At 39.5% G+C, this 14240-nt stretch overlaps 2 protein-coding genes across 6 annotated transcripts; one reads left to right on the plus strand and one right to left on the minus strand.

The window, feature by feature from the left end:
- The first annotated feature begins 691 nt into the window (after positions 1–691).
- Positions 692–8031, plus strand: ankra2 (ankyrin repeat, family A (RFXANK-like), 2). Of its 2 annotated transcripts, none has more exons than XM_064307586.1 (9): positions 692–859; positions 1535–1935; positions 3241–3399; positions 3515–3580; positions 3695–3792; positions 4013–4138; positions 4511–4577; positions 5721–5801; positions 6430–6941. In XM_064307586.1, the coding sequence occupies exons 2-9, from the start codon at positions 1638–1640 to the stop codon at positions 6462–6464; spliced, it is 930 nt and encodes a 309-aa protein (XP_064163656.1). In that variant the 5' UTR covers positions 692–859; positions 1535–1637; the 3' UTR covers positions 6465–6941. The 2 variants fall into 2 exon arrangements, with proteins under 2 accessions (XP_064163656.1, XP_064163655.1); XM_064307585.1 differs by lacking the exon at positions 6430–6941 and adding an exon at positions 7101–8031 and having other exon boundaries at positions 697–859.
- Positions 8032–8676: 645 nt separating this feature from the next.
- btf3 (basic transcription factor 3) lies at positions 8677–14005 on the minus strand. Of its 4 annotated transcripts, none has more exons than XM_064307587.1 (6): positions 13861–14005; positions 12807–12875; positions 12457–12570; positions 11742–11943; positions 10647–10703; positions 8677–8997 (listed from the first exon to the last, which is right to left on the minus strand). In XM_064307587.1, the coding sequence occupies exons 1-6, from the start codon at positions 13864–13866 to the stop codon at positions 8951–8953; spliced, it is 495 nt and encodes a 164-aa protein (XP_064163657.1). In that variant the 5' UTR covers positions 13867–14005; the 3' UTR covers positions 8677–8950. The 4 variants fall into 4 exon arrangements, with proteins under 4 accessions (XP_064163657.1, XP_064163658.1, XP_064163659.1 ...); XM_064307588.1 differs by having other exon boundaries at positions 13797–13949; XM_064307589.1 differs by lacking the exon at positions 13861–14005 and adding an exon at positions 13735–13758.
- Positions 14006–14240: the final 235 nt, after the last annotated feature.

The following is a 14240-nucleotide window of genomic DNA, read 5'->3' on the forward strand; positions in this document are numbered from 1 at the left end:
ATGAGACACTGCCATGTATATTTATGGGAACAAACTCGTGAGAATTTTAAAATGCATTCTTCATGAAGATACACAGAAAAAAATCTCTCTATTCTAAATGATAAATCAACAAAACCCACAACCACATGTGCTTCCACTAAGAACTTCCCGTCCAGCATTAACCAGTGGAGGAGAAACCAAAGCCAAAATGAATGTAGCATTACAGATTATTATACAAGAGGCTTTGCGTAAAAATATAGCGCATGGCAACCCCACGGCTATACTTATGCCTTACCAGGATTCCATCAACATCTGTCCCTAACTTCAACAGTTTGAAGAATTAAAATAATCACCTAAATTAACTTGCATCACTGTTTTCTGTTGGTAACTGCTTTTAAATCTGTATCCTAAATGTCAACGTTAAAGACACATTTTCAGCACAACCATCGATAATAAATTGTTTTCCTTGCGTGGTTGCGTTACTTCTCTGCTTTGGTTATGACATGTAAAGTTTATTTTTAGGAAATGACACACCCTAACATCTTCCTTGAATACAAATTCGCATTTTAAAGTTTGTCCAGACAACGGTTAGCCAGCTACCATGTTAGTTATTGATATTATGTTGGTGTTGTGCTCCCCTGAGCATAGACAATCACATTTAACGCTGTATGCCTCTGAGCCCATACACGAGCCGATCGCAGCCATTTTCGCAGGGAAGCACTTCCGCTTTCAAATACTTTATTGTTCGCGAACGACGTTATTATGTTTCAATAAACTTTATTTATACAGCAAGTGAGCTTTAATCCTTGACAGTCGGATTCAAAATAGCAAAAGACAAGGGGAAAATGTATAGCATTTCACATAACTGAACAACAGTCGGGTGAGTACAGTTGCATCTTTATACTGACGCTGTGTCGAAAAGCTGTACTGGATTTAGATATTCATAATAGCTAGCTCGCTTGATAGTTGTGATTAGTAGCTATACCGGCGCTGACTAACATTAGACTAGTTTATCTAATTTTAGCTAGCTTGCTAGGTATTTAGTCTGAAACTCATCTTGTTTTGACACATTCAGCTTTGGTCAGCTGGCTGGCTAACTAGTGGTTAAATGCTGGAGAGATAACTGATAAATGACTTGCTATGTAACTAGCTAACGTAATATTAACAATGAAGCTAACAGTAACAGTGTAGTATAATTAACGTTACGCTGCTAGCTAATATTTCATAATATTGGTTGTTGAGCTTGGTTCTTATCTTAGCTAAGTATTAGCGTTAGGTAGATATATACCAAATGCATTCAGGTTGTGTGGTACTACGAACGTGTAATGTTAGCTAGCTTTTTCATCCAGAGATGAAAGATGTAAAATAACCAAGTAATCTACTGGCAAATATAGCTATTGGATATTCCTAGCCTGTCAGATAAATTACTAGTTACATGTTTGGGGATAAAATTCTGGTGTTTGGTGTCGACAATTTTTTATGGAGTATTTAACTTGTCGTCACTATATATATACACACACACACATATCTGACCACACCACGTTTTGTTTTGAAGAATTTCACTGGAATTTCCAAAAGAATTTCATGGACGCCTCTCTGTGGTGAACAGCCATCGGAAAGGAGCTCACCTTTGCTCCTGGAGGTATCAATCATTAGGGATGGATGTGGCCTCAGCAGGTGACAGGAGCACAGAGTGCCAACTGGCCTCTGAGGAGATGGAGGGTATCTGTGTATTGCCAGACATGGCGGCCATCAAGGCAGAGCATCAAGTGGGGGGAGTGAGTGGGGATGAAGGAGGATCCCAGAACGTTGCCATGGGGATTAAATTCATCCTGCCTAACCGCTTCGACATGAACGTCTGCTCCCGCTTTGTCAAGTCACTCAATGAGGAGGACAGCAAGAACATCCAAGACCAAGTCAACTCTGATTTGGAGGTGGCATCTGTCTTGTTTAAAGGTATGTCCACAATGAAAAGTAACATCTTGCCAGTAATGTTATTTTCACCTGTTAGCTGCCAGGAATATTAGGATCTATACATATTACATAGATGCTTGGTGGAATTGATCTAACTTTTAAACTTCCTTGTGACTAAACCTGGATTATTGTAATTATTGTTATTGTATTCTGTATGTTCTGTGTTGTACAAGATTCAGTTATATAATAATTGCGTGCACCTATTCATTCCCACCACCACAAATACACTACATGGCCAAAAGTATGTGGGCACCCTATTGAATTAGTGGGTTTGGCTACATCAGCCACACCCATTGATAACAGGTGCATAAAATCAAGCATACAACCATGCAATCTCCATAGACAAACACTGGCAGTAGAATGGGTCATACCGATGAGCTCAGTGAATTTCAACGTGACACTGTCGTAGGATGCCACCTTTCTAACAAGTTAGTTGGTCAAATTTCTGCCCTGCTCGAGCCCGTAAGTGCTGTTGTGAAAGGAACGTTAGGAGCACAACAGCTCAGCCGTAAGCAAGTCAGAACGACTGCACGAAGCAGATGGTAAGTCCTGGTGCACACCACTATCGAGCCAACTACCTCTGAAGAACACAGATGTTCGTCTGGAGCTTCATGAAATGGGTCTCTATGACCGAGCAGCTGTACACAAGCCTAAGATCACCATGAGCAATGCCGAGCATTGGCTGGAGGTGGTGTAAAGCACCACGCCATTGGACTCTGGAGCACTGGAAACACGTTCTCTAGAGTGATGAATCACACTTCACTATCTGGCAGTCTGACGGATGAATCTGGGTTTGGCAAATTCCAGGAGAATGCTACCTGCCCCAAAGCATAGTTCCAACTGTAAAGTTTGGTAGAGAAGGAATAATGGTCTGGGGCTGTTTTTCGTGGTTTTGGCTAGGCCCCTTAGTTCCAGTGAAGGGAAATCTTAATGCTACAGCGTACAATGACATTCTAGAGAATTGTGCGCTTCCAACTTTATGGCAACAGTTTGGGAAAGACCCTTTCCAGATTCAGCATGACAATGCCCTCGTGCACATAGCAAAATCTAGTGGAAAGCCTTCTCGGAAGAGTGGAGGCTGTTACAGCAGCAAAGGGGGGATCAAGTCCATACTAATGCCCCAATTGTTTGTTATGAGATGTTCAACAAGCACAAATGGGTGTGATGTTCGGGTGTCCGCATACTTTTGGCCATGTATTGTATGTTTGCCTTACCAAGCTTTAGATCTGTTTGTCTGATAGTTTGCTTTATGTAAAATTACAAGGTTTCTCTCCTCCTTATCCTCAGCGGAGTGCAACATTCAGACGTCTCCTTCACCAGGCATCCAAGTGCGACACGTATACACGCCGTCCACCACCAAACACTTCTCCCCCATTAAACAGTCCACCACACTCACCAACAAGCATCGCGGCAATGAAGTGTCCTCAACCCCACTCCTGGTGCACTGTGAGTGTCTGGGCTTTCGAATGCACTGACAGTGGCTTTCCTGGACTTCGTTTATTACTGAAAAAGGAGCTTTTAACATGCATTTTTTAAATGTATTGTATGTCTGTCATTTCAGCTCTCTCCATCCATCAACTGGCCGCTCAAGGGGAAATGGTGTTTCTGGCAAGCAGGATTGAGCAAGGTGAGTTTAGAACCTTGTTTATTCAGATCTTTGTCCAACTGTCACCTGACTAGTTGTTTCACATACCTTTGAAACCCATGCCTGGGAGATGTGTGCTTGTGTGTCCCCGAACAGAGACTGTGATAAACTTGCAAGATGAGGAAGGGTTCACTCCTCTGATGTGGGCTGCTGCACACGGGCAGATTGCTGTGGTGGAGTTCCTGCTGCAGAATGTGAGAAAAATGGCACCTTCACATGTGTATATATATAGTAAACCTGTTCATTTTTGAGATGTCTGTTTCTGAGCTCTCTTCATTGCCCCCATTGCTTTTCAAGTTTTCAAAATGCATAGTTTGTGCTAGTTTGCCGTTAAGTTTGTATTTGCACCAGATACTTCACTCGTGCATAATTAAAAAATGGTCCTTGTTCTGTGCTGCTTGTTTTTCTCTATAGGGGGCAGACCCCAACCTCCTGGCTAAGGGCAGAGAGAGTGCTCTGTCTCTGGCTTGCAGTAAGGGCTATACCGACATTGTGAAGATGCTCATTGACTGCGGTGTGGATGTCAATGAGTATGACTGGGTAAGAGGTGTACTCTTGTGTTTCCATCAGTCGCAAGTCCCTGTAGAATAGAGTTCAGCTGGTAACCATTTCTTCCTGTGAAAGATTCCACTATCCATCTCATTGATTACTATGCTATGAAGTTTTTCTTTTCAGATATTATACCCTTAAAATGTTCATAGCTCTGTGGACTTAAGCTTGTGATAATAATATGTATGAAAGAAATTGAGGTCCAAATTATATTTAGCCTTGATAAAAGTATTATCAAGGAATATACAGTTTGCATGGATCTATTGCTGGTAATAGTATATACATTCAGCAGAACCAAATTGTGGTTATGTAGTGGCGTACTGAGTGATTGCTGAGATTCAACACAGTCTTTCTGTATTTCAGAATGGTGGGGCCCCTTTGTTGTATGCAGTTCACGGAAATCATGTCCGTTGTGTGGAAATCCTTCTAGGTATGGACCAGAAACCCTCTAACTCCCAAAAAGCATTGCCTCAAACCTATTTCTACTAGGGATGTATTTTCTCTTGTTTATTCTAATTATATGTTAATTATTTGTTGATAATTAGTTACTTATTATTATTTACGTGCTTTACTGAAAACTGGATTGAAAGGCTTTACAAAATGTCTTGCCCAGAGAGAAAATAATTTATTTTCTGAAAAAAGAAAAAGTAAACGTTATAATATAGAACTAACATTTCCACACAGCAGCCCCTGAGCTATGCTCAGTCATATTTTAAATAAGCCTCCACAAGAAAAGTGGTGCTCTACCTTGATGAATTCCTCATGCTGCCATTTTCAAATAACAATGGAGCTAACATAGCTAACTTGCTAATAAACCAAAGCATAAGCTGTTCTGAAAATCGTTGAAATCATTGAAAATCATTGACTGCTCATGTTACATGCTACTAATTGGCTGTTAACTGAAATGGGCAATATTGCATGCAATTCCATACTGTGGATTGTGTTCATTTTCTCAGTGAAAGACCACAATTGGTTGAAATATGCATTTAACATGTTATACAGTGTAAATGGTGGCTAGTTGGATATGTTGAGATTTCAAATCTATGAATAGTCTTCTCTGGAGTATCCAGCCCTGACAGAAATCTCTCAGCATTCCACTGTGAGCACATGGTCTGAGGGTGGCTCAGGTGCAGGACTGACACAAGGGGGAGCTGCAGCCTCACAAGAGGCGTGTTTTAATCCTATCTCTATAAAATATTCTTCATTTTGGATCCGTCATCTGAATCTAGCTGACCAAAATGCAGGCCACCCAAAATGTAGATATTCACCAATTATATTGCACGGCTTTTGAATTACTGCTCTACGAAAAGCCGAAATAGCACAGGGCCACCTCTCAATCTGAACATTTTTTTATAAAAGAAATGCTTGGCGTATGGTCAAGTTGGGAGCAAGAAACGGTTTGTATCCTGTCTGATCCTTTTTAAGAGTTGAGAATAGCTCATTCGCCTGAAGTGTTTCTGAAGTTTGACACATTTGCTGTTGGGTTGATTTATTCACTTTATTCAATGCTGGCCACGTTGGAGATACATGCTTTTGAGAGATATTTTCAGGGTTTTCACTCCATCCACTGCAGAGAGCGGAGCTGATCCCACCATGGAGTCTGACTCTGGCTTCAACGCGATGGACATGGCAGTCGCAATGGGCCACAGGAATGGTAAGTATATCTTACACTGCAGGCACTACGCTCCCATAATTATACAATTTTTGAAAATAGCTGACCCAGGACTGCACATTAGCTTCATATAATATCAGTTTTGGGACAGTTACTTTTTGAATGCTCATGGCAGGAATTCAGGGCTGGACTCCCCTGATTTGATACGGCTGTCTGGTTTTTGACAAAATTACTCAAATAAATAAAACTAAAGGATTCCTTCATTTGAGTCTTGAGACACGTCAGTTTTCTGATACCTGCCAAAGATCAGCAATGTACTTGGCTGGCCAGAATACAGGGAGCCCAGACATGATGTAATATGCCGTGGAGTCCGATTGTTATGGACGGAGCCTCGTTTACATCAGTTGCTGCATTCTGACATCCAGATAAGATGTTGTTTTTTTTTTTGCTTGCATCAAAAATCTTTTCAGTGAACTTGAAAAGAGCAACATGGAAGTGTTTTCTGATTCTTAAAGAAGCACTTCATCAGAGTGTTCCATGGCGATGTGCTTTGGTCATGAATTAATCATTTGAAATGGCTGTAAACTACCTCCATATTTCTTTACTGGATTACCATCTCCAAAAAATGCTTGGCAGCAGGTTTGTTTTTTTCCCTCTTGCTTTCCTTCAGGTGGGTCTGTTGAAATGTGGTGTTCACTAGGTTAAGCTATGGTTCCCAAGAACCTTCAAGCAGATACACTGCTCTCCAAAATGATTCACACCCATGGTAAATATGAACAAAAAAGACCTTAAGGAACAAATAATACTAGTACTGAACTAAAATTTTCAATGTGGAAAATGCTCTTCTTGAATAACAATTCTGAATTTGTTTGTAACAATCCATTGACTTGTGAAAGTCAACAGACAGAATAATTTTGAAAAGTTCCAATATTAATGTAGATTTGTGTTTGTTGGGTTTTATTTAGAGTAACTATTGGAATTGTGAATAATTGTGACCGTTTTGAAATAAAAAATATTTTTTCCTGAAACTAAATGTTCTCTGAGCAACTGTAATTAGTATAATGGAATATAATGTTACTTTTCTTTTTGAGTATACAGAATAGCTCATTATCTGTATTTTTCTACAGCCATCATTCCTTATGTTTATTTGAAGGGTACTGTGTGAATAGTAGGATTTTGGAATATTTATTTTTTCCAGTACCTCTATTTTAAATTAATCACTCTTCATCAAATGGAAGTAGCCAGTATATATTTTGTAATGATGCCATATTCTATCGACCACTCGATCAGAGATTTGGAAGATATTCAGCATTTCTCATACTGTTTCTCTTGTTTCTTTAGTTCAACAGGTCATGGAAGCACACCTGCTAAAACTGCTACAAGGAATTAAAGAGTGACTACAGCACATGAATGTGACTGCACACAAATCAATTTGGATACTAACAGACTATTTACTTTGCCAATTCATCTCCAGATGCATCAAATGTACCTGAAGTCATTTTTCTTTCATTTACAACCAACCCAATAGATAATTTTAGTTTGTTTCGTAGCTAGATTTTTTTTTTAAGTGTTCACAAGTTTTGTGCAGCAGTACATTCACAAAGTTTACCAGTTTTCCGTTGATGCATAGGTTTTTTGTAAAGATTCCCGCACAGAAAAGGTAGAAGTTGTTTTTGTTCTGTCATTAACAAAATAATGTTATATATATGTGATGTAATCGGCATGGATGGGTTTCTTTTGCTTTATTCCCATTGTTGTTATGAGTGTAGTTACTTTAATTTATTTATTTAGGAACCATCATAAGGTTATTTGTGAATGAAACCCTCTCTAGTTTTGTTACTTGTTTAGAAAACCAGAGGAGATTGCTTTTTTTTAAGCATGCCAAAACATGAAAAGGTTTCTCTCTCTGTGTAATGCATGTTTCAGATACATTGTTTAGATAAAAATTTCTTCCAAATGAACAGTGAGGAAAAACACTGGTGCCATTTTCAGTTTGTGTTTCCCTGGTTAATGTTTGTGATTACTTCACCCACTTTGCCTCGAGGCAAACCAAATAATTCACATAAAGAATAACAGTATTGTGGCTGGTTTTACACAAGATCCGAATTTTCAAGGACAATAAGATACTTTCCCCATTTCTTGTCATCAGTAAAAGGAAGAATACTGAAGTCCGCTGCTCGCCCAGTCTGTTTTATAGCTTCCCATCACTTTGATGTAATTGCCACTTGCGTGTTATTTTTGGGCTTATAAACCATTTTGATATAATCCATAAGGACCGTTTTGTTTTTTCACTGAAGAGCTTTGTGATTCTCTCTGGTTTTTCATGACACCACATGCTTCTGTACAAGCACTTGAGCTTTGCCAGTGCCATTGCTGTTGACACTAAGGTAACCTGAAATGTTAAACAGGGAGTTTGAATCCGTGCTTTCCAGACATCTTTTAAGAAGCACAGCATATGGTATGACCTCAAAATTTACTTAGGTTTTTGTCAGAACACCAAGGTACACAGAACGTTTTCTACTGTCCTTTATACTGCTTTAGGCAATAAAACAGTACTGCTTTTCAGGTTGGTGCTCATAATATGAATCTGAATGCGTATTCTAAAGCCTTTTACCATGCATTTATACATCTCCATTTACGTTGCGGCTGGTTTCCATGGTTAATGTCAAATGTGGAAATGATCAGGATGTAAGAGCGCACTGTTCTTGCAAACCATCGCCAATATTTGTTTTAGGTGAACCACAGACATGGATACGTATACTTCATGATCCAATAACAACATGAGAACAAAATGATATAATTTCTTAAAAAGGGCCACAAAAACAATTACTGCAATTTTTAAAGTTGTTTGATTGAAATGAATTCTCATTTTAAATGGCTCTGAAAAATCTGAATGAGAAGGAATTGGAGATAACAGTATTGGATAATTTTTTAATGCGCACTTGCCAAATGTAAACGTATATTCCAGATGTGCCTATTTCAGTAAGGCTGTATGGGGGTTATATTTGGCAATGCAGCAATAGCAGCAAAATCGCAGGATCCCCAAAAGTGTATCAGATATTCTGCAAACACCCAATGGCCGTCCGTAGAGTATATTGAAAAAACGTTCATGGAGGAAGGTGGCAAATACAAAACAGTGCATCCCCACTGACGAGCTGTGAACCCCATTTCAGATCTGAACCAGATTTTATTTAGTTCGCCTCATCCTTTGAAGCCTCGTCAAAATTCTCAACAAGATCTGTAAGAAAAATAAAATAAAGTAGTGTCAGAACTTCCAATTCACAGCCATCTTTCCCATGAACTCTCACAGACCTCTCTTCCTCTCATTGTGGTTTAGAAAATTCTCTAAGCATTTATCTGTAACAAGATCAAGTTGTGTTAGTTCATTTATCCCTCCTCTCCCATTTCATTTAACAAGGGGATTAATTTCCTAATTTTGTTAGTAATGATAACCACAGTTTTAACATTTCAGCTGTACAAATTGTACTAAGAAGGATCAAAGAAATATTTGTTTGGTTAAGCTCGTTTGGCTAAATAGTATTTTTTGGGTTTAAATGGAAATGCAAGGCACTGAAACTCAAACTTGAGGAGTCTGAACTGGATTTATGGAGAGAAACCTCACTTAATGATGATGGTGGTGCTGATTATAAACCCCCTCCCCATATACCAGCCCCACAATGTCTAATGTGAAAACCGAAATCTCCTGTTTCACAGTTACCATGCGAGGCTATACAAAAGCAGAGCCTCTGGAGATAAAGTAATTGTAATGGCAACCTCATGTGTGTAGCACTTTGCCTGTCACCACAGAGAGAAGTGGGAAAACCACTGAACTGTGGGCCTTCCACTGCTAGCATTGCACTCACAGCATTGTTTTACGTAGGATTTCATACTCCAAACAAGAGAAAAAAAAAAGTGAAATGGCTAACAAAGGTTATGATAATATATCTACAGAAGAGGAGCCACAATAGACCCTTGTTCAGGGACTACGTCATCAAAAACGTGCACGCGCATTTTGGCAACGGTAGGACACTTTGTTATTATGAAAGCTGGTGTGGCAGGAAGGGAGTTGGTTCATACAGCATCTTTTTCTCAAATATTTAAATACAGAAAATGTTAGGCAGTCCTATTTACGGTGTATATGTTTTAGGTTTCTCAACCAAATACATGGATATATCTGGCCACAAATCAGGAAACCATTTTGTGATATCCTCTACCAGAGGCATTGCTAGACTTGAAGATCTACTGGGGCACAGGCCCCCAGCACTCACATCCCAGCAAATCAAGTTTAATCAACTAGCCTATATGAAGAATAGCAGTGACAGCATCTTCATTGGGGATGTCATAACTCGTGGAGGGAACTATAGGCCTAGATCAGCAGTACAAAGACATGAATACTATTTATCCTTATCTTTCAAAAATGTGTTTTGTTTGCATCTAGGTGCAATCAACATTGCCAAAGTAAGCTAAAAAAAAAAAAACACCCTTTAGTCATTCCGCCCAGGTCCACAATCATTGAGTTGCCCATCCATTAGTGATCACAAACTTGGGAATATTTACATGAAAACAATGAGAAATGTAGAAACTCATGACAATGTTAGTATAACCCAATAGCTTCTGAATGCAGAATTTTGTCATCTGCTTTGCAAGGACTTTGTTCTTGCTTTACAGTGTCAGTTTAGCAACTATTATATATACTGCTGAAATATTTCACAGATTACATGAAATATTTATATTATACCCTTTAGGTTTGTACTTCCTGAAAATAACATGCATTTAAAACCATGAATGTCTATGATGGAGTGGGCAAAAAACTGCTTGATGTTCACCATGAGGACTATCTAACAGGTGTTAAATATACAAAATGACCAGAGAATAGTGTCATCTCACCTGGAACTTCATCATCATCATCTTCGCCAGCAACAACTAATGGCTTTCCATCATCGGCTGTTACAGGAAAAAAAAAATCAAAGTTAATCTGCGTCCGGTAGAAAACCACTCTCCAAAAACAAATTCAAGCCCTTGTCTAGTGATTAAAATGGGAGTTTCTTCCATCACACAAACATTTGGAAATTGTGTAATGGAAGAATCTACCACTTTGAAGCAAAATTATCCCAATTTGCACAGGCTTGAAGGGACAGTTTATGGTGGTGTGTCCCACACGCTGATTTCTCTTCTGTTGTAATGCAACATGTTTTGGGGTTGTTGGCTAAATTAACTGCTTTAATGCGAGTCTTAATTGTTAAGACCTAATTGATGGTGACCTAACTTATGTACTTATATCAGGAATTAAAGACAGAGAAAATTAAAGACAGAAAGAAGCAAGCTACACAAAATCACAAACGGATCACATAAAAAGTAAGTTGACAAAGCTAACATGGAGTACACTTATTTTGGGGAAAACTCAAGATTGGGACTGTACACAAGGCACAGGCAGCCATCTTAAGTATGAGTTGAAGTCAGTATTCAATGTAACATCACTAAATATTACAGCTCAGGTTGCAGGAAACACCAATTTTGCTGTTGGAATCTGTTTAGCAACTCATGCTAAACAGATTCCAACCTTTCAATACATCTAAGAGAGACTGGAAGAGCGCATAGAGGTTTTCAAATCCAACAATCCCATGAGGGTTGTGCAACCATGTTCCCTGTGATATAAACTGGTCCAAACGCCAAGTAAGCACACTCAAGATGGATAATTTTTCTAAAAGACGTTTCGTATCCTTTTTCAGATGTGGTTACAGCTGCCCCCAGGAGTAAAAAACTGTTACATGTAATTTATTTCACACTAGATCAAAGTGCTCTCATTCTTTCCTTGGGTTCAATAGGAGGTGCCTGTACAACACATCAGTTTTCCATTTTGTCAAAGAGCTCAGTAAGGGATTATAGCCCAACCTATACGGTTCATTCAGAACAGCCTATCACCCAAAATGCAGCTCCAACAGACAATCAGAGGGCAGATCCGAAGCCTTCGTCTACACTTACGCTGCTTTGGCAGGGCCTCCGCAAGTCTCCTGAGGCTGGTCAGGCTGTCGGCCCCCAGTTGGTTGAGGATGCTGGGCAGCATCTCTGTCAGCTGTTTGGTCTCGGCGTGCCCTGTGATGGTGAAGGTGTTCGCAGCCAGAGATGCCTGAACTTTTGGGTTGTTGAAGTGAATCACCGTTCCCTGGTTTGTGAACATGTTCACCTAAGTCATAAGAGAGAACGTGGTTAAAAATTGGCCAATCTTCAGGGGCTTCTGTTGGGCTACAGGTAGTTGGTGAAGGTCACAGCTCAGTAACATGGTCTTAAATGACTATGACATGTATACTATCATAAATATAAGTAACACCTTCTAAAACTGAATGCTACAGGAACACAAAATCATTGCTTTGTGCAACGTTAAGATCCAAAGATCCAAATGTAGGTATGCATATTCCTGTAGCATAACAATGAGCAATTGATTAATCACAAAAACACAAAATGAGTGCTTCAGGGCAATTTAAGAATGAAGGATAAGGGAATTGCATACTGCCCAATTAGCAGCATGCAAAGCATACATGAATAAGCAATCGGCTGTTTATTATTATTTATTAAAACACAGAGATTTTCTTCAGTTTAATTTTGTTTAATCATTTTTTAGTGTCATTGTGTCAGTAAGGCAAAGTCAACGCCCTCCTGGTATTTCAGTAGAAGAACAAGAAACACTATAAGCAGCTACCTCTTCAATGCCAGAGATGTTGTTGACACCAAGTTTCTTCAAAGAAAACTGAAGCTTCTTGTCGTCTGCAGTTGCTGTCCTGTGCACAACCTTCTTCTTTCTACGTGCTGTACCCTGAAAAAGGCAAAAAGAAGATAAGATACATGATTTTAGAGATTTCACAATGATCTCCAAGGAAGGAGTGAAGATCCCCTTACTGTGACACTGGGTATATGCTGTTCCTTAAGACAAATCATATAATTTCGCTAAATTTAATTTATGTAAAGCGAAGCTGAATGTCTTACACCACATATGCAAATTTCAAACTGCCTCAACGTTAATAGAATAGTTGTAACTAAAACAATGCTTACCTTTCCACCAATGCGGACTTGTGCTTGTAGTTTGGCAAGTTTTTCTTGGTTCATAATTGTCTCTTTCATCTGGAATCGAAACAAAATGCTGTTGTCAAACTGTTATTATCGACTGCCTCGTAGTTAAGCTAACGTTAGTAAAATCAGGTCCACCTTGAGATTAAAAATGTTATTATAACCAATAATATCGCCAGCTGATTGTTGGCTCCAATATACAATTCCGTACTCGTCCTCACCATACTTAGTTACGTTAGCGTTCCTAGATATATGGGGCACATCCAACCGTATAGGTTAAATAGTTAGCTAACTAGCTAGTTAGCGAACCGTAATACCAATTGTGTTGCGTTGGTAGATAGCTAGCTATTTAGCCAACACTGAACATAGCCAGCTAGCAAACCATACAAAAGTCGCTAGCTGACGTTAACTTAGCTTGTTATTTTAGCTAGCTAGTACACTCTAACAAGCAAACATTCGCTAAGTTGGTTGGCTAAACAATTGTGAGACACAACAGTAACAGTTAGCTAGCATTACCTAGTTAGCTGTTTAGGCAGCGATTGACTCAGATACTTCAGTTGTTGCCAAGCTCCAGAAAAGCGGAGCTAACAGGTTAGTCAGTTAATTTAGCCAACTCGGCTACCAGTTAATAACAGTTCCTGACAGGGTGAATTGAGGACAGTGCAGTGATTACGTTTCCTGGATGTGGGAAGAAACGTAATGCTTAGCTAGTTATATATTATCCAAAAAGCAGAAAGATCCATAACTGCCCACACTCAGTCATTTGTCAGCATGAATGAAACTAACGTTAGTCCAGCTTGCGAGCCGCACACCGATAGCTGGCTAGGTACATTGCGCCCCTCTTAAGAGAAGCAGTTCAGCTGGTGGCCTGTCATCCGAGGCCGGTCATTTCCAATAAACAAGAATGGTTTACCCTTTCCTTTCAGTCAACAGTTCCGATTATTTTCCGTTATCTTTCATCAAGGTCTTATTTACCTTGCTTCGTCCAAGTTGGATGTAACAGTGCTGGAAAAGTTGTGTTTTACGGGTCCGCACTGACCTGCATACATGGAGTGAATACACGCGGGGGCACGATGGAAACCAGAGGAAGGAACGGAAGTGACGTACGGATACAAATTCATTCGTCCGAAATCTTGCCTGAGGTGTTCAGGTAGGTTACTGTATGTCAGGTGGATGCGTGCCTCAATGACCAGTAGATGACCAGTAGATCACTTGGAAGACAGGGCCTGCTAAGAACTCCCCGTGCAGCCTGGTTGTTATACAAATCTCGGCAATAGTTAGGCTATAGTGTTGGTCTTGTCTTACAAAATATAATGCCTGACTGGTAGCTTCACTGAAACATGGTATATATCAGTAAAACAGAATTAAAGAAAACCCCTGTTTTTTCAGTATCGTCAACATATCCTTTAAAAAAACCCG

This window comes from Anguilla rostrata, chromosome 14, assembly GCF_018555375.3.
Source record: "Anguilla rostrata isolate EN2019 chromosome 14, ASM1855537v3, whole genome shotgun sequence".
NCBI classification, from domain to species: domain Eukaryota; kingdom Metazoa; phylum Chordata; class Actinopteri; order Anguilliformes; family Anguillidae; genus Anguilla; species Anguilla rostrata.

What these genes read in the sequence shown, in the direction of transcription:
- ankra2 (XM_064307585.1), top strand. Translation starts at nt 1,638, where the DNA reads ATGGATGTGGCCTCAGCAGGTGACAGGAGCACAGAGTGCCAACTGGCC. An exon ending in GGCATCTGTCTTGTTTAAAG is followed by an intron (nt 1,936 to 3,240) that starts GTATGTCCACAA and finishes CCTTATCCTCAG; the next exon opens with CGGAGTGCAACATTCAGACG. An exon ending in TGGAGTTCCTGCTGCAGAAT is followed by an intron (nt 3,793 to 4,012) that starts GTGAGAAAAATG and finishes TTTTCTCTATAG; the next exon opens with GGGGCAGACCCCAACCTCCT.
- btf3 (XM_064307587.1), bottom strand. An exon ending in ACATCTCTGGCATTGAAGAG is followed by an intron (nt 11,944 to 12,456) that starts GTAGCTGCTTAT and finishes CTTATGACTTAG; the next exon opens with GTGAACATGTTCACAAACCA. An exon ending in GGAGGCCCTGCCAAAGCAGC is followed by an intron (nt 10,704 to 11,741) that starts GTAAGTGTAGAC and finishes TTCCTGTAACAG; the next exon opens with CCGATGATGGAAAGCCATTA.